This window comes from Lissotriton helveticus, chromosome 4_1 (assembly GCF_964261635.1).
Source record: "Lissotriton helveticus chromosome 4_1, aLisHel1.1, whole genome shotgun sequence".
In the NCBI taxonomy this organism is placed as follows: Eukaryota; Metazoa; Chordata; class Amphibia; order Caudata; family Salamandridae; genus Lissotriton; species Lissotriton helveticus.
Window position 1 is genome coordinate 30,071,908 of NC_136063.1, and position 21,241 is coordinate 30,093,148.

The 21,241-nt window shown below is 52.2% G+C and overlaps 1 protein-coding gene across 1 annotated transcript in view; it reads left to right on the plus strand.

The window, feature by feature from the left end:
- The first annotated feature begins 755 nt into the window (after positions 1 to 755).
- The window catches only part of LOC144828299 (uncharacterized), a 225,329-nt gene continuing 204,843 nt past the window's right edge, over positions 756 to 21,241 (plus strand). Inside the window, exons 1-2 of the mRNA XM_078686382.1 lie at positions 756 to 844; positions 13,907 to 13,958. Of these exons, the coding sequence (XP_078542508.1) occupies positions 13,949 to 13,958 (10 nt within the window). The 5' untranslated portion in view covers positions 756 to 844; positions 13,907 to 13,948. The remainder of the gene's footprint in view (positions 845 to 13,906; positions 13,959 to 21,241) is intronic.

The following is a 21,241-nucleotide window of genomic DNA, read 5'->3' on the forward strand; positions in this document are numbered from 1 at the left end:
TTAAACTCACTGGTTTGCTACCTCTCACATGTTTTTACCTTTGATACTGGCACAAGTGCCTCCTTTGCCTACGTAACGCTTGTTCTTGTGCCTGAGTGTCTAGCACCTTTTGCAGTATTATACCTCAAATGATACTTTGTTTTCTCTTGTAACTGCACACTTGTCACTGTTTCCTCCTGTGCACTTTTTACTACCTCATGTATTTTGTTTGCTCACAATTGTCACTATTACCTTTACTACCTCATGTATTTTGTTTGCTCACAATTGTCACTATTACCTTTTACTACCTCATGTATTTTTGGTTTTCACAATTTTTACTACCTCATGTATTTTGTTTGCTCACAATTGTCACTATTACCTTATGTAACGTAATGTATGCTTTTGTAATCTGTTCTTTTGTAATGTTTCTCATTATGTATCAGTTCTGTTTCTATTGTGAAGCACTCTGACACCTTCGGGTAAAGTCCACGCTATATAAAAATGCATAAATAAATAAATAAATCCCTATGATCAATTGGCTTTGCCAGTGCTTGTTATTTATCCCTCTAGTTTCGCTTTCCTGTAAACCGCGGCTTTCCATGAAATGGAGGGGGATCCCGAGGGCGGGGCGGCCGAAAGTGAAAGCCCCTCAGTGGATCGGATGAGGGGTCTTAGACCGGCCCCGCTCTCATCAGCCAATCAGCGGAGGCAGCAGCTTAGGTTTGTTGTAAGTTTGGAGCTATAAAAAGGGGGCTGCGGCTCTGGCCTGAGACACGAGATAGAGGACCCCCGGCAGAGGAGAGGACACGAGAAGAGAGACATCCGTAAGGAGCATGCCTCGCTGACGTCACTTGGTATTAATGCGGTAACGTTTCATGGCGAGAGGGACTCGCCTCTGCCAGTCCTGGGGTTTAATGAGCGACGCCGCGGTGCATTCTGGGGGTTGTAGTCCTCGTGAGTGGTGCATGCCTCGCTGACGTCACTTGGTATTAATGCGGTAACGTTTCATGGCGAGAGGGACTCGCCTCTGCCAGTCCTGGGGTTTAATGAGCGACGCCGCGGTGCATTCTGGGGGTTGTAGTCCTCGTGGGTGGTGCATGCTAGGCTGAGGCTGTGGGTTACAAGAATGAAAGAGAGGTCGATGCGAAGTCAAGCAAAGATGGATGGCGAGGCCGGTGGCGGCTCGGGGTCGGGGCGGGAGGGGGAGGATATTGGGAGTCCAAACAAACCGCACAGAACCAAAGTGCAGATGAAGAATGGGAGTCACTGCATCTGTGTAGCGCTTCATCACCCTGGCCAGGCTCCAAAGCGCTGCTCCGTGGGTCGGGTCTCTGGTTGGGTTGAGGGTTCTTTGCTGTGAGGTCTGTGTGGGTCACCAGAGGGGCTGGGACTGGACCCTGTCTGAAGTCGTAGCATCCCTGCCCACCTGCAGGACGAGATCAGCGTCAGGAGGGGGCGTGGCCTAGGGAGGGGAGGGGCCTCATGTCAAGAAATACCGACGAGGTACATTCGAACCCCACCCCGGCCCCAACCCCCCTCCTCCCAAACAACAAGCATTGGCATAGCCAATAGGTCGCGCCTTTGGGACCTTTAAGTGTTCGGCCATTGGGTGGGTGGTGGGAGGGCACTGCTTCAAAAACTCCCCCCCCCCTGCCAAAAGTTGAAACCCGTATCCAAGTGACGGGAGCTCAGAATCAAGGGGGGGGCTACAGGGATCCAGTCTCCTGCCAACATATACATTCAATCAAACATCTCTGCCCCCAGATCCGACTGCGCGGACACGGGGTGTAAATCTGCGGGGAATAACGGGGGGGGGGGGCAATGTCAATGGCAAAGGTTCTTATATACTGCACCTGCTTTAGAGATCCATGTGCGCTCACCAGGTCTACCCTCCCACAGCAGCAAGGTAGCCCTGCTGGTGAATGCACCTGCTGCAGAGATCTGTACTTGCTCTCCAGGTGACCCTCCCACAGCAGCAAGGTAGCCCCGCCGGTTAATGCACCTGCTGCAGAGACGCGCAGTCTCACGGTGCTCCGCAGAGGGGCAGTGAGTGCTGCCAAGCACAGCACCAACACGCTGCTCTAGGACTTGTATTGCATGTAGATAGCTCAGCGGGCCAAAGCTTGTGTTGCTGACATGCTTTTGTTATCAAGTTACAATTGTTTGAACTGTGCACCTTACTGAGGTATGAACCCAGCGCTGATTTAAGCATACATGCGACCATTTTAGGGCGGGGAGGGGGAGATTTAAAATTAAAAATCGGGAGAATGAAAATTTCCCATTAACTTTTATTGTAGAAAAAGCAATTTCAGGCGGGAGACGGCTAAAAGAAAGCCATGTTTGGCTTGGAAAATCGGTAGTCTCCCGGCGGAATCGGGTCTATTGGCATGTATGATGTAAGGACTGTTTGACCCGGAGGTGCTGTTTCCTTCTGGGTGGTTTCTTTTCTGTAGCGCTTTCAAGGGCAGCAGCTGCTTCCCGGCGCGGCAGCGGCCAGCACTGCACGGCAAGTCTGGGGAGGGGGGGAGAGTCAATCAGATGTCTTGTAAAGCGCCACTCCTCCCCCGTACGGGTCTCAAGGCGCTGGAGACCCTCACGGCTGCAAGAACAGTCAACTCTCCGGCAGGGCGGGTGTGGTCGAGGGTGACCCCCGCCCCCAAACCCAATCCTCCCTTACCCCCCAAGGGCTATGCGGCGGGTGGGGGGAGCAACTGCCCCCCCCTCTCCCCGCAGAGGTGGAGGAGTCATGGGGGGGGGCCTGCCAGCCACACCCGCTGGCATCAGACCCCACCCGCCCACTCATCATCTCGCCCCTCAACAATACCCTCCCGTAACCAACTACAAACAAGCACTAGCAAAGGCAGCAGGTCTGGCCTATAAGAGCTATTCGCTTTAGCAATGTCTTTTCTGCAGGGGCGGCTGGTGACATTTGAAAGTGGTGAGGCGTAAACTAATTTGCATATTGCACCGCAGCGAGCGAGCCCGAACCACCTTGCATCCATCCATACATCATTCATGCATCCACCCATCTATCCATCCACCAATTCTGCATCCATCCTGCATCCATCATTCATTCATTCATGCATCCATCCAGCATCCATCATTCATTCATGCATTCACCCATCCATCCATCCTGCATCCATCATTCATTCATGCATCCACCCATCCATCCCATCCATCATTCATTCATTCATGCATTCATCCATCCTGCATCCATCATTCATTCATGCATCCACCCATCCATCCACCCATCCATCCTGCATCCATCATTCATGCATCCACCCATCCATCCTGCATCCATCCATCCATCATTCATTCATGCATCCATCCACCCATCCATCCACCCACCCATCCATCCACCCACCCATCCACCCATCCATCATCCATCCTGCATCCATTCCTGCATCCATTCATGTGTCCACCCATCCATCCACCCATCCTGCATCCATCATTCATTCATGCACCCATCCATCCACCCACCCATCCATCCTGCATCCATCATTCATTCATCCACCCATCCATCCACCCATCCAGCATCCATCCATCATTCATGCATCCATCCATCCATCCATCCTGCATCCATCATTCATTCATGCACCCATCCATCCACCCATCCAGCATCCATCATTCATTCATCCACCCATCCAGCCTCCATTCATTCATTCATTCATGCATCCATCCATCCACCCATCCATCCACCCATCCATCATCCATCCTGCATCCATTCCTGCATCCACCCATCCATTCATCCACCCATCCATCATCCATCCATCATCCATCCTGCATCCATTCCTGCATCCACCCATCCATTCATCCACCCATCATTCATTCATCATCCATCCATCCACCCATCCTGCATCCATCATTCATCCATGCACCCATCCATCCACCCATCCAGCCTCCATCATTCATGCATCCATCCATCCACCCACCCATCCATCCACCCATCCATCATCCATCCTGCATCCATTCCTGCATCCACCCATCCATTCATCCATCATCCATCCATCATTCATTCATGCATCCACCCATCCATTCCTCCACCCATCATTCATCCTGCATCCATTCATGCATCCACCCATCCTGCATCCATCATTCATGTATTGTTATGACCATATAACTTGCACACAGCTTGTCAGTGTTTAATACCAGTCTCGAACCTTGTACTCCAGCACCAATGATACATGATTAATATTAATTGTTTTTAAAAACATGTATTTATTCGACACCAATTTCACACCTTAGTCGGAACATCATTTTTATTTGTTTTTTAAAATATCTATTTATTTAACACCAAAGTAAGTCATGTATACATTTATATGGTTTGATAAGAGGCTCGAACCTGGTTTCCCAGCACCAAAGTCGGCCGTGCTATCCGTCAGGGGTTATGTAACCGGGCTATGTAGTGACCAGCCAATCCTGCGCCAGGATTGGCTGGGGGGGCACCATGACTCCTCGCCCAGTCGCCCTGTGTAACCCCGGGGGCTGCGGCCCGCCCCCCTGGTCCTCCCTCTAAGGGGGAATTCACAAGAAAACGATCTGCGCATGCGCGGGCATGTTTGTGCCCAAAAATACACTTGCACAGCTTCAGCAGCCCGATCCTCCCCCCCCCCCCCTTGCGCACTCCGGGAAGGTCGGGTGTCTCCCGGTTTCCCGGCCGGCAGATAGCGCGATTTTTTTAAATAATTGTGTTTGGCTTCTAGTGACGACGTGGTGGGTCCATGGGGCTTAGTGGGGCTTCGCCCCTACGCCCCAATGGACGCACCGCGCCTGCTTTTCTGGTCACGTACCGCAGTGGGGCTGTTGCGAAGCATGGCGTGGAATGTTTTTTAAAAAGTGCTAGGACGCAGCCAGCGCTAATGTGTTTTTTTTAAATTAAAAAATAAAATTAGGAGGCAACACTACTCCCCCCCCCCCCCTCCCCCCCGGAGAGACGGTGGGGAGGATGCGGGTGGAGGAGCGGGGACTTGCGGGAGACCTTAGCAAAGCACCTGGGGAGTGTCACAGGAGCGGCTGGTGACCTATTAAAGTGGTGAGGCAAGGGAAGTGCCCCCCCCCCCCCCCCCAAAAAAAAACCTCCCTCAAAAGCCCAAATAAAAACAATCCTTACCTCCAAAATAAAATAAGCACAAATTAAACTACATGCATTACACAACTTATATTAATTAAATAACATTAAATTGTACTTACCTGCGGGCCCAGCATGCTCCTCGCTGTACTACTGAAGACTGTGGACTGAAGAACCCCGTTATCCAATCTAGACGCTGCTCTCATGCTGCCACCCAGAATGAGAGCAGCACCAGGATTGGATGGAGCGAGTTGGCCTCATGCTCCGTCCACATAGGCCTGTCCTTGGTTTCTACCCAGCTGTCTAGGACATCTAGTTGGAGAGCTTCAAAGTGCGCATGTCACTTTCACCGGTGCAAGTCCGCTGGTCAAAGCGGCATGCGCATTTTGAAGGGTGTGGCCATGACTACTCCAGTCCTGTTGCTGCCAATCGGCAGCAGAGGACACACCCTCTCATGGGCGTCCGTAGACATTTTTCCGGGGGGGGGGGGGGGGGGGGAGCAAGCCTGGCAAATGAAGGGGCGTGGCTAATGTTAATCAATAGGGGCGAGGCTAAAATGGCAGACAACCAGGATCGGGTAATGCTCAGACCAAGCTGAGAAAAAAAAGTGGTGAATTCTGACTTTGAAACTGGTCAACAATTAGAGCACACGTGAACCCTAAAATTACCCCCTGGCCCCTTAAAACTCATACATTCCTGACCCCTAAAATTGTCCCCCTGGCACCCCAAAACCCATCCCGCCCTAAACCCTAAAATGCCCCCCCCTTGTACTCCGAAAACCATACCCACCCAGAACCCTAAAATTACCCCCTAGTACCCCAAAACCCATATCCACCATGAACCCTACAATTATCACCCTAAAACCCATACCCGCCCTGAACCCTAAAATTACCCCTTGACACCCCAAAACCCATACCCACCCTGAACCGAAGCGAGTTAGTGACACTATGTGCTTGTGCGAGGACACAGTACTTACCAAACATACTTGCATCACAATCTGAATTTGGGGCATTTTTCTCTCGTTTCTTGGAGTCTCAGTCGCTGCGGCACAGATGTCACAGACAGCTGGGTAGAAACCACGACAGGCCTCTAGGAAGTATAGAACTTGGAGGGCACAGCAGAGTGTTTAAAGTCAGGTGCGCAACGCCCATTGCTCTCAGAGAGGTGCATGTACTACACCAGGTGAGGTCAAACGAGTAAAATGTACATAAGACTGCATCGCTGGCTTGTATAACCTTTAGGGTTCAAACTTCTGGCAAAATTTTTCTCTTGGATACCTCTGGACTGTCGACGTACAGTCACTCAAGCCCTCCTAGTCAGCCGCCTGGATTATGGCAATGCCCTGTTCGAAGGGATGAACGAACAACTGTTCTCCCGCCTACAGGTCCTACAAAACCAGGCGGCTAAATTGGTATGTAACAAAGGCAGGCGAGACTCGGCATCCGCATGCCTCAAAAAACTTCACTGGCTACCGATGCGCCAGAGGGCCACTTTCAAACTACTCTGTCACGCGCACAGAGCCCTTCATAAAACGGGCCCCACCATTCTCCAAGGAAAAATTGAGTTCTATATCCCCAACAGGAACCTAAGATCGAATCACCTAGCCCTGGCTAAATCTAAGCGTGTTTACAAGGCAAGGACAGGCGGACGCGCCTTCTCATACTTGGCTGCCAAAAGGTGGAATGAGTTACCTGTAGATCTCAGACATACCATAAACTACCTTCACTTCCGCCAAAAATTAAAAACTCACCTCTTTCCTAAAAACTAATTCCCCAGCACAGTCCTCAGCAGTCTCCTTTTGATTTACAGCGCCGTGATATCCCATGGGATGAGTGTCGCGCTTTACAAATACCAGAAATAAATAAATAAATAAATAAATAATAAATTGTACATTCTGTTAAAAAACTGTTCTCTTCTGGGGCCGTCCCACATCGACCCCCTGGGCTGCTTGAAACCCCCCCCCCCCAGAGGCCACCTCAAAGGCATTGAAGCCACCGGGGCTGATAAATGCCCAATAAACCATAACGACAGGGGCAACACAACTGCTTTATTCCACCTCGACCCCTGTCCCCCGCACTTCTAAAGGATGCTCAGGCCCAAGCACGTGATGAGTTCGGAGAGGGCAAAGGACTCGCACGTTCCTTGCACGAGACTGGGCCGAGCAGGCTGGGTGGAATACACACCTTTCTATGGCTACAAACAGTGGTTTGTATGAGGTGTTCCTGGCAGCTGGGTTTACTACAGACGAGGCACTGGGGGTCACACACACTGCCTCACAGCGGGGCGGCCTCAGTACTGGCCCAATCTCCCATTCCGACCCTGGCAGCATCCAAGGCCAATGACTCCTTGGTCTGTGCACCTGAACCAAGCTGAATAATTGCCCCATTAGGTCATAATTGACCCCGCCCCGTCACTCTCACAGACCTACTTCAATGCTCTGCTGGACACTCACAGTAGAAGGGAGACGCGTTGACGTGAGGTTTAAAAGAGGGGTGAACGAGGGATCGAAGACGCTGCGTGGTGATGGTCATGAGCGTCCTCAGGGGGGCAAGCGCCCCTCATGCACCCTCTTTGTTCGTAGGCAGGCTGCCGGCTGTGGCGAGTGGGTAAAACTAAAATGGCAATGAAATCATTTCATATTTAACACTATGCTGGCAGGGGACCACGCTCCCCTGTCCTCGTAAAGAAACTGCTGCTGGGCAATGGAGGGTGGGAGGAGGAGCTGGGGGAGCACACGGATACTGGAGGGCGGGACGAGCTGGGGAGGCACACAGACAATGGATGGTGGGACGAGCTGGGGAGGCACACAGACAATGGATGGCGGAACGAGCTGGGGGAGGGACACGGACACTGGAGGGCGGGACGAGCTGGGGGAGGCACACGGACACTGGAGGGCGGGACGAGCTGGGGGAGGCACATGGACACTGGAGGGCGGGACGAGCTGGGGGAGGCACACGGACAATGGAGGGCGGGAAGAGTTGGGGGAGGCACACGGACACTGGAGGGCGGGACGAGCTGGGGGAGGCACACGGACACTGGAGGGCGGGACATGCTGGGGGAGGCACACTGACAATGGAGGGCGGGACGAGCTGGGGGAGGCACAAGGACAATGGAGAGCGGGACGAGCTGGGGGAGGCACACGGACACTGGAGGGCGGGACGAGCTGGGGGAGGCACACGGACACTGGAGGGCGGGACGAATTGGGGGAGGCACACGGACACTGGAGGGCGGGACGAGCTGGGGGAGGCACACGGACAATGGAGGGCGGGACGAGCTGGGGGAGGCACACGGACACTGGAGGGCGGGACGAGCTGGGGGAGGCACACGGACAATGGAGGGCGGGACGAGCTGGGGGAGGCACACGGACACTGGAGGGCGGGACGAGCTGGGGGAGGCACCCGGACACTGGAGGGCGGGACGAGCTGGGGGAGGCACACGGACACTGGAGGGCGGGACGAGCTGGGGGAGGCACCCGGACACTGGAGGGCGGGACGAGCTGGGGGAGGCACACGGACACTGGAGGGCACGACAAGCTGGGGGAGGCACACGGACACTGGAGGGCGGGACGAGTTGGGGGAGGCACACGGACACTGGAGGGCGGGACGAGCTGGGGGAGGCACACGGACAATGGAGGGCGGGACGAGCTGGGGGAGGCACACGGACACTGGAGGGCGGGACGAGCTGGGGGAGCACACGTACACTGGAGGGCGGGACGAGCTGGGGGAGGCACACGGACACTGGAGGGCGGGACAAGCTGGGAGAGGCACACGTACACTGGAGGGCGGGACGAGCTGGGAGAGGCACACGGACAATGGAGGGCGGGACGAGCTGGGGGAGCACAAGGACACTGGAGGGCGGGACGAGCTGGGGGAGGCACACAGACACTGGAGGGAGGGACGAGCTGGAGGAGGCACACGGACAATGGAGGGCGGGACGAGCTGGGGGAGCACAAGGACAATGGAGGGTGGGACGAGCTGGGAGAGGCACACGGACAATGGAGGGCGGGACGAGCTGGGGGGGCACACGGACAATGGAGGGCGGGACGAGCTGGGCGAGCACAAGGACACTGGAGGGTGGGACGAGCTGGGGGAGGCACACGGACACTGGAGGACGGGACGAGCTGGGGAGGCACATGGACACTGGAGGGCGGGACGAGCTGGGGAAGGCACACGGACAATGGAGGGCGGGACGAGCTGGGGGAGGCACACGGACACTGGAGGGCGGGACGAGCTGGGGAGGCACACGGACAATGGAGGGCGGGACGAGCTGGGGGAGCACAAGGACACTGGAGGGTGGGACGAGCTGGGGGAGGCACATGGACACTGGAGGGCGGGACGAGCTGGGGGAGGCACACGGACAATGGAGGGCGGGACAAGCTGGGAGAGGCACACGTACACTGGAGGGCGGGACGAGCTGGGGGAGGCACACGGACAATGGAGGGCGGGACAAGCTGGGAGAGGCACACGTACACTGGAGGGCGGGACGAGCTGGGAGAGGCACACGGACAATGGAGGGCGGGACGAGCTGGGGGAGCACAAGGACACTGGAGGGCGGGACGAGCTGGGGGAGGCACACAGACACTGGAGGGAGGGACGAGCTGGAGGAGGCACACGGACAATGGAGGGCGGGACGAGCTGGGGGAGCACAAGGACAATGGAGGGCGGGACGAGCTGGGGAGGCACACGGACAATGGAGGGCGGGACGAGCTGGAGGAGCACAAGGACACTGGAGGGTGGGACGAGCTGGGGGAGGCACATGGACACTGGAGGGCGGGACGAGCTGGGGGAGGCACACGGACACTGGAGGGCGGGACGAGCTGGGGGAGGCACACGGACAATGGAGGGTGGGACGAGCTGGGGGAGGCACACGGACACTGGAGGGCGGGAAGAGCTGGGGTAGGCACACGGACACTGGAGGGCGGAACGAGCTGGGGGAGGCACACGGACACTGGAGGGCGGGACGAGCTGGGGGAGGCAGATGGACAATGGAGGGTGGGACGAGCTGGGGGAGGCACACGGACACTGGAGGGTGGGACGAGCTGGGGGAGGCACACGGACACTGGAGGGCGGGACGAGCTGGGGGAGGCACACGGACAATGGAGGGCGGGTCGAGCTGGGGGAGGCACACGGACAATGGAGGGGGGGTGGGAGGAGCTGGGGGAGCACAAGGACACTGGAGGGTGGGACGAGCTGGGGGAGGCACACAGACACTGGAGGGCGGGACGAGCTGGGGAGGCACACGGACAATGGAAGGTGGGACGAGCTGGGGGAGGCACATGGACAATGAAGGGCGGGACGAGCTGGGGGAGGCACACGGACACTGGAGGGCGGGACGAGCTGGGGAGGCACACGGACAATGGAAGGTGGGACGAGCTGGGGGAGGCACATGGACAATGAAGGGCGGGACGAGCTGGGGGAGGCACACGGACACTGGAGGGAGGGACAAGCTGGGAGAGGCACACGGACACTGGAGGGCGGGACGAGCTGGGGGAGCACAAGGACACTGGAGAATGGGACGAGCTGGGGGAGGCACACGGACATTGGAGGGCGGGACGAGCTGCGGGAGGCACACAGACACTGGTGGGCGGGACGAGCTGGGGGAGGCACACGGACAATGGAGGGCGGGACGAGCTGGGGGAGGCACACTGACACTGAAGGGCGGGATGAGCTGGGGGAGGCACACTGACACTGGAGGGCGGGACGAGCTGGGGGAGGCACACGGACATTAGAGGGCGGGACGAGCTGGGGGAGGCACACGGACACTGGAGGGCAGGACGAGCTGGGGGAGGCACACGGACAATGGAGGGCGGGGCGAGCTGGGGGAGGCACACGGACAATGGAGGGCGGGACGAGCTGGGGGAGCACAAGGACAATGGAGGGCGGGACGAGCTGGGGGAGGCACACGGATAATGGAGGGCGGGACAAGCTGGGAGAGGCACACGTACACTGGAGGGCGGGACTAGCTGGGAGAGGCACACGGACAATGGAGGGCGGGACGAGCTGGGGGAGGCACACGGACAATGGAGGGTGGGACAAGCTGGGGGAGCACAAGGACACTGGAGGGCGGGACGAGCTGGGGGAGACACATGGACACTGGAGGGTGGGAGGAGGAGCTGGGGGAGCACAAGGACAATGGAGGGCGGGACGAGCTGGGGAGGCACAAAGACAATGGAGGGTGGGAGGAGGAGCTGGGGGAGCACAAGGACAATGGAGGGTGGGACGAGCTGGGCGAGGCACACGGACACTGGAGGGCGGGACGAGCTGGGGGAGGCACACGGAAAATGGAGGGCGGGACGAGCTGGGGGAGACACACGGACACTGGAGGGCGGGACGAGCTGGGGGAGGCACACGGACACTGGAGGGCGGGACGAGCTGGGAGAGGCACACGGACAATGGAGGGCGGGACGAGCTGGGGGAGGCACACGGACAATGGAGGGCGGGACGAGCTGGGGGAGCACAAGGACACTGGAGTGCGGGACGAGCTGGGGGAGGCACACAGACACTGGAGGGAGGGACGAGCTGGAGGAGGCACACGGACAATGGAGGGCGGGACGAGCTGGGGGAGGCACACGGACACTGGAGGGCGGGGCGAGCTGGGGGAGGCACACGGACACTGGAGGGCGGGACGAGCTGGGGGAGGCACATGGACACTGGAGGGCGGGACGAGCTGGGGGAGACACACGGACACTGGAGGGCGGGACGAGCTGGGGGAGGCACATGGACACAGGAGGGCGGGACGAGCTGGGGGAGGCACATGGACACTGGAGGGCAGGAAGAGCTGGGGGAGGCACACGGACACTGGAGGGCGGGACGAGCTGGGGGAGGCACACGGACACTGGAGGGCGGGACGAGCTGGGGGAGGCACATGGACACTGGAGGGTGGGACGAGCTGGGGGAGGCACACGGACACTGGAGGGCGGGATGAGCTGGGGGAGGCACACGGACAATGGAGGGCGGGTCGAGCTGGGGGAGGCACACGGACAATGGAGGGGGGTGGGAGGAGCTGGGGGAACACAAGGACACTGGAGGGTGGGACGAGCTGGGGGAGGCACACAGACACTGGAGGGCAGGACGAGCTGGGGAGGCACACGGACAATGGAAGGTGGGACGAGCTGGGGGAGGCACATGGACACTGGAGGGCGGGACGAGCTGGGGGAGGCACACGGACAATGGAGAGCGGGACGAGCTGGGGGAGGCACACGCACACTGGAGGGCGGGACGAGCTGGGGGAGGCACACGCACACTGGAGGGCGGGACGAGCTGGGGGAGGCACACGGACACTGGAGGGCGGGACGAGCTGGGGGAGGCACACGGACACTGGAGGGCAGGACGAGCTGGGGGAGGCACACGGACACTGGAGGGCGGGACGAGCTGGGGAGGCACACGGACAATGGAGGGCGGGACGAGCTGGGGGAGGCACACGGACACTGGCGGGCAGGACGAGCTGGGGGAGGCACACGGACAATGGAGGGCGGGACGAGCTGGGGGAGGCACACAGACAATGGAGGGCGGGACGAGCTGGGGGAGGCACACGGACACTGGAGGCCGGGACGAGCTGGGGGAGGCACACGGACAATGGAGGGCGGGACGAGCTGGGGGAGGCACACGGACAATGGAGGGCGGGACGAGCTGGGGGAGGCACACGGACAATGGAGGGCGGGACGAGCTGGGGGAGGCACACGGACACTGGAGGGCGGGACGAGCTGGGGAGGCACACGGACAATGGAGGGGGGTGGGAGGAGCTGGGGGAGGCACACGGACACTGGAGGGCGGGACGAGCTGGGGGAGGCACACGGACAATGGAGGGTGGGTGGGAGGAGCTGGGGGAGACACTGAGGAAGGTGATTGTTAGTTCCCAGATGCCCATAGACTACATCCTGTTGAATGAGTTGGCCGGGGAGCTGAGAGTGGTGGTCGCCTAGGGCACCATGACAGTTCATTTTTCTGGAGGTACCACTCCCAAGCATAGGGTGCAGGAGCCCAGATGGAAGGAAAGCGTGTGGGATTCGACTGAGTTACCCGATCCCGAGGGAAACGGGATTACAAGTCCCCTCTCTATTTACTGGAAGCTTCACTGCTTTTAAACCCAGGTACTGGGATTTATGACGTTACAACGCATACCTTTACAACGCAACATCCGTTACAACGCATTCCATTACAACGCATTTTTTAAAACCACCTTTACAACGCATTCATTACAACACATTTTTTAAAACTACCTTTACAACGCATACCATTACAACTCATAACATTACATTGCATGTATGGTAAGTGTTGGATAGTGTAGGGGTAAAAATTACTATTCTAACTCCAGGAGGTGCAACAGTAGAGAAAGTGTTGGATAGTGTAGGGGTAAAAATTACTATTCTAACTCCAGGGGGTGCAACAGTAGGGTAAGTGTTGGATAGTGTTGGGGTAATAATTACTATTCTAACTCCAGGGGGTGCAACAGTAGGGTAAGTGTTGGATAGTGTAAGGGTACTTTGCGTTGTAATGATATGCGTTGTAATGATATGCGTTGTAATAGTATGCGTTGTAATAGTATGCGTTGTAATAGTATGCGTTGTAATAGTATGCGTTGTAATAGTATGCGTTGTAATAGTATGCGTTGTAATAGTATGCGTTGTAATAGTATGCGTTGTAATAGTATGCGTTGTAATAGTATGCGTTGTAATAGTATGCGTTGTAATGACATGCGTTGTAGTGGTATGCGTTGTAATGGTTGCGTTGTAATGGCATGCAATGTAATGGATGTTGCGTTGTAAACGTTTGGTTGTAATGGTAGTGCGTTGTAAAGGTTGTTTCCCCAGGTACTGACCCCGTTGACACTTACCATGTTGTTTCTGCTCCTTTCTTACAGGTCCATCCCCTGGCTGTGGTGGTCAGTGTACTCTCTCCAGGGATGGGGCCAGGTAAATGTTTTAATTATGCTACAGAAAGATCAAGACTCACATACATGTTTTTAGAATAGTGTGGCAACTGGAGGAGTACGGTCTATTGTGCATAGAGCCCGCTGGGGGGTGCAGGGCCGACTTTCGGGCAGTGCGACTAGTGCGGCCCCACGGGGCGCTGACCTGTGGAGACGAGCGCTGTGACCTCAGGGAGGCGTTGTGTTTAGCAATATCTTATGATGTGAGAGATGAGGAGCAATTTTTCAGGTGGTAGTGAAAGAATCCAAGGAGGCGGTCATGGGATGTGGCGGCGCCAAAAGTGATTGTGGCAACTGGCGCCAACAGTGCTAAAGCCGGCCCTGGGGGGGGGGTGACTTGGATTTTTAGACTTTGCTTCTTATGAAGGTTGATGACTCTCTTCCTCAGCTTAGAGGTCATACTCACATTTGTGTAGAAGTGTGTCCACTGCAGTCATTAAAGTTATCAATTCAAAAGAGAACAATGGTAGTGAATTACCAAGTATATGGGGCTGCCTGTAGTGTAGGCCATTTTAACAAGAAGTGCAGTGCAGCACAGCAAGTCACCTTGCTACAGGGAAATGGGCCGGAATGCACCGTATTTATCAGAAAACCGCGCATTGCTGCCTTTTCCCAGCTCTAGCGCACAATGAACTGCCTAGCGCCAACGCAGGTACCCTTTGACGTTAGGCACCCTTGCATCATGGTGCAAGGGTGCCTGTGTTGCATGCAGGATTGTTTGTGAATGGAAGAGGTACCTTTCTGCATAAACAGAATCCCCTGAGCCATTTTCTTCTTTCTATGTGTCCAGCAGAATGCAGCACACAAGAAAGAGAAAAAATGAGGAGAAATAAAGATATTTCTCCTCATTACTCCATTCCTGGGAAGGCACAGCATTTTCATGCTTACCTGGGTCTACCGGTAATCGTTTATCTGGGAGTGCGTCCAAATACATTGGTGTTGTGTGGGAACGTAAAGTCATGTTGTGTGGTGCAAAAGTGACACAACCCCTTTGATAAATAGGGCCCACAGGATTGTTAAAGGGCCCGATTCACACAGGCCTTACGTGTAGTAAAGGTTCGAGTGCAAAGTCGCTGCTCTGGTGGTGGAATCTCTGCTCGCGAGGCAAAATCTCCGTATAGCACTCTCTCTTCAGTGCGCCTGGTGGTGATTCCGCCACAAGTGTGTAGATTCTGCCATGAATGCGGAGATCCCGCACTCGTATCTTTACTACATGTAAATCATTTTGCGAATTGGACACAGCGTGTATTGTAGCGGGTGAACATTATCCATGATAGTGGTGCGACTGTTATTTCAAATGTGAAGTATTTACTCAGGCAGGTAGTTTTTCATTGGTGGAGATGCTGTACTGTAGGCCCCTATAATAGAATATCTGTAGAATGTCAAACCACTTTGTAGTTAGTTGTGGGACTCACCTACAGTTGTATTCAGTAGAATGAGGGAGGATAGTACATTATTATATGTTTTTTTACATATACTAAGAATTATTTTTAAAATGTCGAGTATATACTTTTGTTTTGTTAAAGGTGTCTTTGGTAAATTCTCTTACCAAGCCAATAGTTATATTGAGTAGCCTTTTTTAGGTAAATTATTTATTTGATAACAAATTAGTCGTTGGTAAAACCTCCATGTAGTAAACATTGGTAGAAAACCTGTGTCCATACGGACATTTCTTTGCAGAAATATATGTGCATGTTCTAATTTGTGTGGACAGACTGCTGTCTAAAATGGTGTATTGTTTATGCATTTTATTTTTGTTGTAGCGTGGCGGGGATGTCATTAGTGATGCAATGATGTCAATAATTAAATCAACTTTTATTCGATTTTCATAGAAATTTATACAAAATAAAAAAGGTATTCATCATAAACAAGCAATAATGAATAAATAATACAATTCATCAGTCCATAAAACAAAAAACAGTCATATTTTTAACCGCATCACTGCGGCGGCTATTCCGCCGCAGCGCTAAGGGGGCGGGGCGGCCGCGTGGCGGCCGCATGTTGGTGACGGAACCGCTCCTTCATCAGCCGCGGTTGGGCTGTGCTCATGACGGAGCGGTTCCGTCATGGCCCTGCCTGCTCAATAGAACACCCACCGCAGGTGCGGAAACAGCGCCGCGCAGGTGCGGCGGCCGGGCCATGACGGAACCGCTCCGTCATCAGCACAGCGCCACCACAGCTGATGACGGAGCGGTTCCGTCATCATCCTAGAAAGGGTTAAAAACAGTTCTAAAAAAAAATTGAGAATAACAAAGCATTCCTCAGACAAAAAAACGAAATGACTATTGAGTCGAGCTTAAAACCCCAGATTAAAAATGGGAGACACAAAAACACAGTTTGGAAGTAGCCAAAAGCTGTAAGTATAGGTAAGTGGGTCTGATCTGGTTAAAACCACATGCAAACAATATAGACCTTAAATATTTGTGTAAGAGGGTGGAGAATTTTGGACATAAAAGTACTATGTGCTTGGAAGTACTGGTGGAAATTGTCACAAGTACATGGAGGCAGGTTAGATTGAGAAAACAAAACCCCCTTTAGGATTAAAAGTTGGTGGAAAATATTCAGTCTCAGAAATGTTAAGAGACACCACTGATAACTAGGCTTTTCCAAAAGGAGGTATGGCTCCATGCTGGGGACAGATTTAACCATAACATAACCACAAAACGACTGTTTGGTTAAAGCAGAACTCTCCATTTCTGTGATCACCCTCTACACAAAGGAATGTTTAACCCCGACTAGGTCCTTCGTTGTGATAACCACAGGATCATAAAAGATGTGTGCTCATCCCAATCCCACGAAAGATTTCTTCATGTACGAGATCCAAGGGATATAATCTGCTTTGTCTAGTGACAGACTGTCCTGTAGTATTTGTCTATTTAAATGCTATGCTAATCTACCATTACTTTGCGGGCATTTCTACATATTACTATTACTGCACATTTTTTAGTTCGCAGGAACTTTTAGTACGCATGCTTTTACTTAGCATGCTGTTACTATGCAATTACCGTTACTTCCCAAAGTGAAATACTTTGCAGACTATCCACATCGTTGTTTCGAAAAGGAGGCGCTTCCATTTCCAAGCAACGACGTGCTGCTCTTAAGACGCTTGAAGAAGGAGAAGAGTGGATCCAAGAGTGAAGGTGAAGAGAGGGACCACCAGGGGAGATAGGTAAGTGGGGCAGTGTATTTTAAGGGTTGTGTTTGTGTAGTGTAATTTGGGTTTAGGGTAGTGACGGGGGTCGAGAAGGGTAGTGTTTGGGAGTAGGGACAGGACTGTGGGTAGGGGGAGGGATGTACAGGGGGTAGTGAATTAGGGTTTAGGGTAGTGGTGTGAAGTTTTTGTAGTGTTGGGTAGTGTTTTAGGGGTTAGGGTAGTGTTGGAAGTGGTGGAGTGTAGTGTTAGAGTGTAGGGTCCAGGCAGGGATACGGGGGAAGGTCGTGTAGGGGTTAGTGTATTAGGGTTTAGGTTAGTGTAGTGGTGTTTGAGTAGTGTAGGGTAGTGTAGTGTGTGAGGGGTGGTTGAGATTTTATTGTGAATTCGGGTTAAGGGTAGTGGTGTGGAGTTTATGTAGTGTAGGTTAGTGTTTTAGGGTTTAGGGTAGTGTCAGGGGGTTGTGAAGTGTAGTGTTAGAGTGTAGGGTCCAGGCAGGTGGAAGGGGGAAGGTCGTGTAGGGGTTAGTGTTTTAGCGTTTAGGGTAGTGTAGTGGTGTTTGAGTAGTTTAGGGTAGTGTAGTACATTTCTAACCATTTGCGTTATAAATACATGCGCAGTTAAAACTTGCAAAGTAATGGTTTATGCTAAGTAAAAACATCACACTAAAATCATGAGAAGTAATCGTATACAGAGTATCAACATACATTCAAATGCTATACTTCTTTTGACCAGACAGAACACCACAAAAGAAGTCTTCAAATAGGAATGAGATCAAAAATGAAGGCCATCCCCAGTTCCTCATGGATGATCTCAGCAGGGGTATTCTCAACCACTTGTATTTGGTCAATTTTGGCATACTCACAAATTTCACAGCAAAGGTTGACTTCGGAATACACTTGACCTTATATATTTTTAACATAAGATCAGGTGGTTTGTGACCAACGTTGTCCAGCAAAGTCATGCACTCCTGAAATGGTTCTTTGCAAAATTCTCCCCTTTTTCTCAACTAAAGGTGTCCAGCTAAAGGGGAATTCAGGAGAAACCCCAAATAGGAGAACTCTTCAACCCTAGATAAGATCTGGCCCTGTGCGAAAAGACTGCACGTTTTAGTATTTGTGGGCCTAGTACTACAAAAACAGACTTTGTGAAGTTAGTAGAAAGGTCTAAGTGAGGCATAAAAGTAAGAAAGAGTCTAAAAGCTGACTCCAGGTAGTCCGGGCAATTAAGATAGCATTGTCAGCGTACAAAAGAACCGGAATTTGTCTTCTGCCGACCCTGGGACATCTGCCCCTCCATTGGTTACAACACCCTCCATTCGATTGATATACCAAATAAGAATGGTGCAAGGATGCAACCCTGCCGGACAACCCTTTTCAAAGCAAAAGCCTGAATTATTCACCATTTAGAACCATATCCAACTACTCCTGTGAGGTTGGTATGGTGGGCTCTTATAAATCCCACTAGTGCCTCGTCTACCCGCATGGACCAGAACTCGGCCCAAAGCTTTTCCCTGTTGACTTTATCAAAGACCGAGATGAAGGCCATATGAATGGTTCTCCCCTTCACCCGGGTGTATTTCAAAATCAAAAGATGTAAGTTGAGATTCTGTTTTATTGATCCCCTATCAGATCTGAGCCCATACTGTAAATCAGTAAGAATCACCCTCTCATTTTCCCATGTGGTGAGTCTCTCCAAAATAACCCTCCCAACAATCTTGGCCTCTGTAGAAGTGAGATTTTTGTCTGTCTCACTGGTGCAGGGACACCCTTAGTCTACGGGTTCACAAAATGAGGATCAACACTGGAGTGGAACAAAATACAAGTTCATTACATGTCATGAGCAGGCTCCGTCATGCAGACACTGCAGGTGTCTGAGAGGGAACTGACTAGCATGGTTTCAAACCTGGTATTTATACACATTTGGTACAGTAAGACACGCACTAAACCCCTTTGTCCTTGTTACGTAATGCTTACACAACCCTTTTGTCATTGTTATATAATGCTTACATGCTGAACTGTTGAATCCTGATAACTCCCTCCCACGTCACTTTCATAGATAGACAGGGGTGGGTACAGACATTGGTGGGCTTGTCGATAGGAACATCTGCGTGCTAGGGGCCATTGTGCAAGGCAGGGCCTCTACTCTGGCACATAAGTATTATTAGCACAACCAGCTTTCAGTGAACATGTAACTTCTGACTTTGCAAAAGGTCCCCACAGAAACACAAAATGGGGGCTGGTAGACAAAATGGCTGAAAGCGGAGGCTAAGTTATCAGAATACATTGTTTACCGTTTAAGAGTCCCTCCTTTTAGCATTTGCTAAACATATTTGTCTAATTAAATATTAAAAGATATATATTCCAGATACATAAAACTTCATGAACACAGAAAGCATAAAAGAGAACAAATTAACATACTTAGTGATATAATCACCATGACCACCATATTCCTCCAATTCCAAATCTGATCCTTTTGACTGTGGATTTCCATAATCATCTGGATAACATGCTATATTTAGCTCTTTATTAGGCCCTCCTATATCAAAGCTAAAACTCCTATTAGCATGTGCTTTCCACAAGACTCCAAGCAAAGCCGTGCAAGAGCCATTGTGGGAGAATGGGAGTGGTATGAGAGACGTTCACCCTTTTTCCTGGTGTGCAGGCAACAATCCACAAACCCAACCATCAGAAATATTAGCAATACTATGCGTATAATGCAACATTGGAATAAATGAATTGTTCTGGTAAAAAAACCTATGTTTCTCATCTAACAGTGAAAGAGTATAATGTTCAGGCGGTGTAGGTGTGGAGCGTACAAGTGTATGCATAGGAAATTTCAACTGTAGGAACCAAGCAATTGCACAAATACTCATAACACTAAATAAACTTCCTGTCCAAAAAATAAAAGTCCATTTAAATTTGATTTTTTTCTTCTTAGCGTGTTGAACATCCAGACAATCTTCTTCCAGGATAGGCATTCACAATATCGAAGTCAACAATGTCTCTCACTGTATAGTCTCTTCTGATTTTTACCAACTCAGTTCATAAATGTTCTTTCTAAAATGTTACTCTGAATTCGATACATAGTCAATAAAGGAAAAAGCAATCCATGCTCATGACGAGCTCAGCTCGTCATGGCATATACCTCTCAGGTGCTCATGACGAGTTGAGGTTGTCAAGACCACACCCGTTTTCATTTGCTGTCCAGCACAGCAGGGGAAACTCTTAAGCAGCGATGTTAAGTAGATTGCTTTTTTTCAAGAAATATTTTTGGGCCAGCTGGTGAAAAGTTCAGTTTCTATTTCCAACCCTGGGCAGAGCAAAGTAATGTACACTCAGATAGTATCAGCAATTTTCTGCATCCACATATCTTCTTATTCTTTCCATTCAATGTTTATTTCCTCTTCGGCTCTTGACAGTTCCGTTATTGATTTCAGCATTTCTTGACTCTTTGTTATCAGCTTATCGTCAGGGTGGCTCATACAGTTCAAGCCTCGCATTACACAGTTCATTCAATGTGGCATTCTGCACTTTTTCCATGCAATTTGACCACTCAGGTTCTGAGACACTCTTGACAGAGCACCATCATTCCTTTGCACGTTTTCAATCCAAGCCTTTCACTTTTATTTTCACTTTGATCAGTTTCAGACATTTCAGCTATGGGTGCAAAGGATTTTTCAAGGGAACACTGCAGACCTTTTGAACACCCTTTCAGACAGCTTTTTTCTACCTCCACTCGTAGGCCCAAAGCGCGTATTTTTCCTTCAGAGGCTGCACCTGACTCATTCACCCCTCACACCGCTTTCATCTGAGTCAGTTTTCCCTTTTTGCTTTTCGAGTGCAGTTTGCTTTAGTGCTGCTTCAGACTATGGGCTAGATGTAGGTAATTCTTATTTACCACTTCTTAAATACCGAATTTTACCGATTCGGTATTTAAGAAGTGGTAAAATAGAGGGGGAGGATGTAGGTATTTCAGAATCGGTAAATACCGAATCGTTTAGATTCGGTATTTACCGATTCTGTAAATACCAATTCGGTAATGCCCATTGATTCCTATGGGCCTTGAAGCCCATAGGAATCAATGGGCAATACCGAATCGGTATTTACCGATTT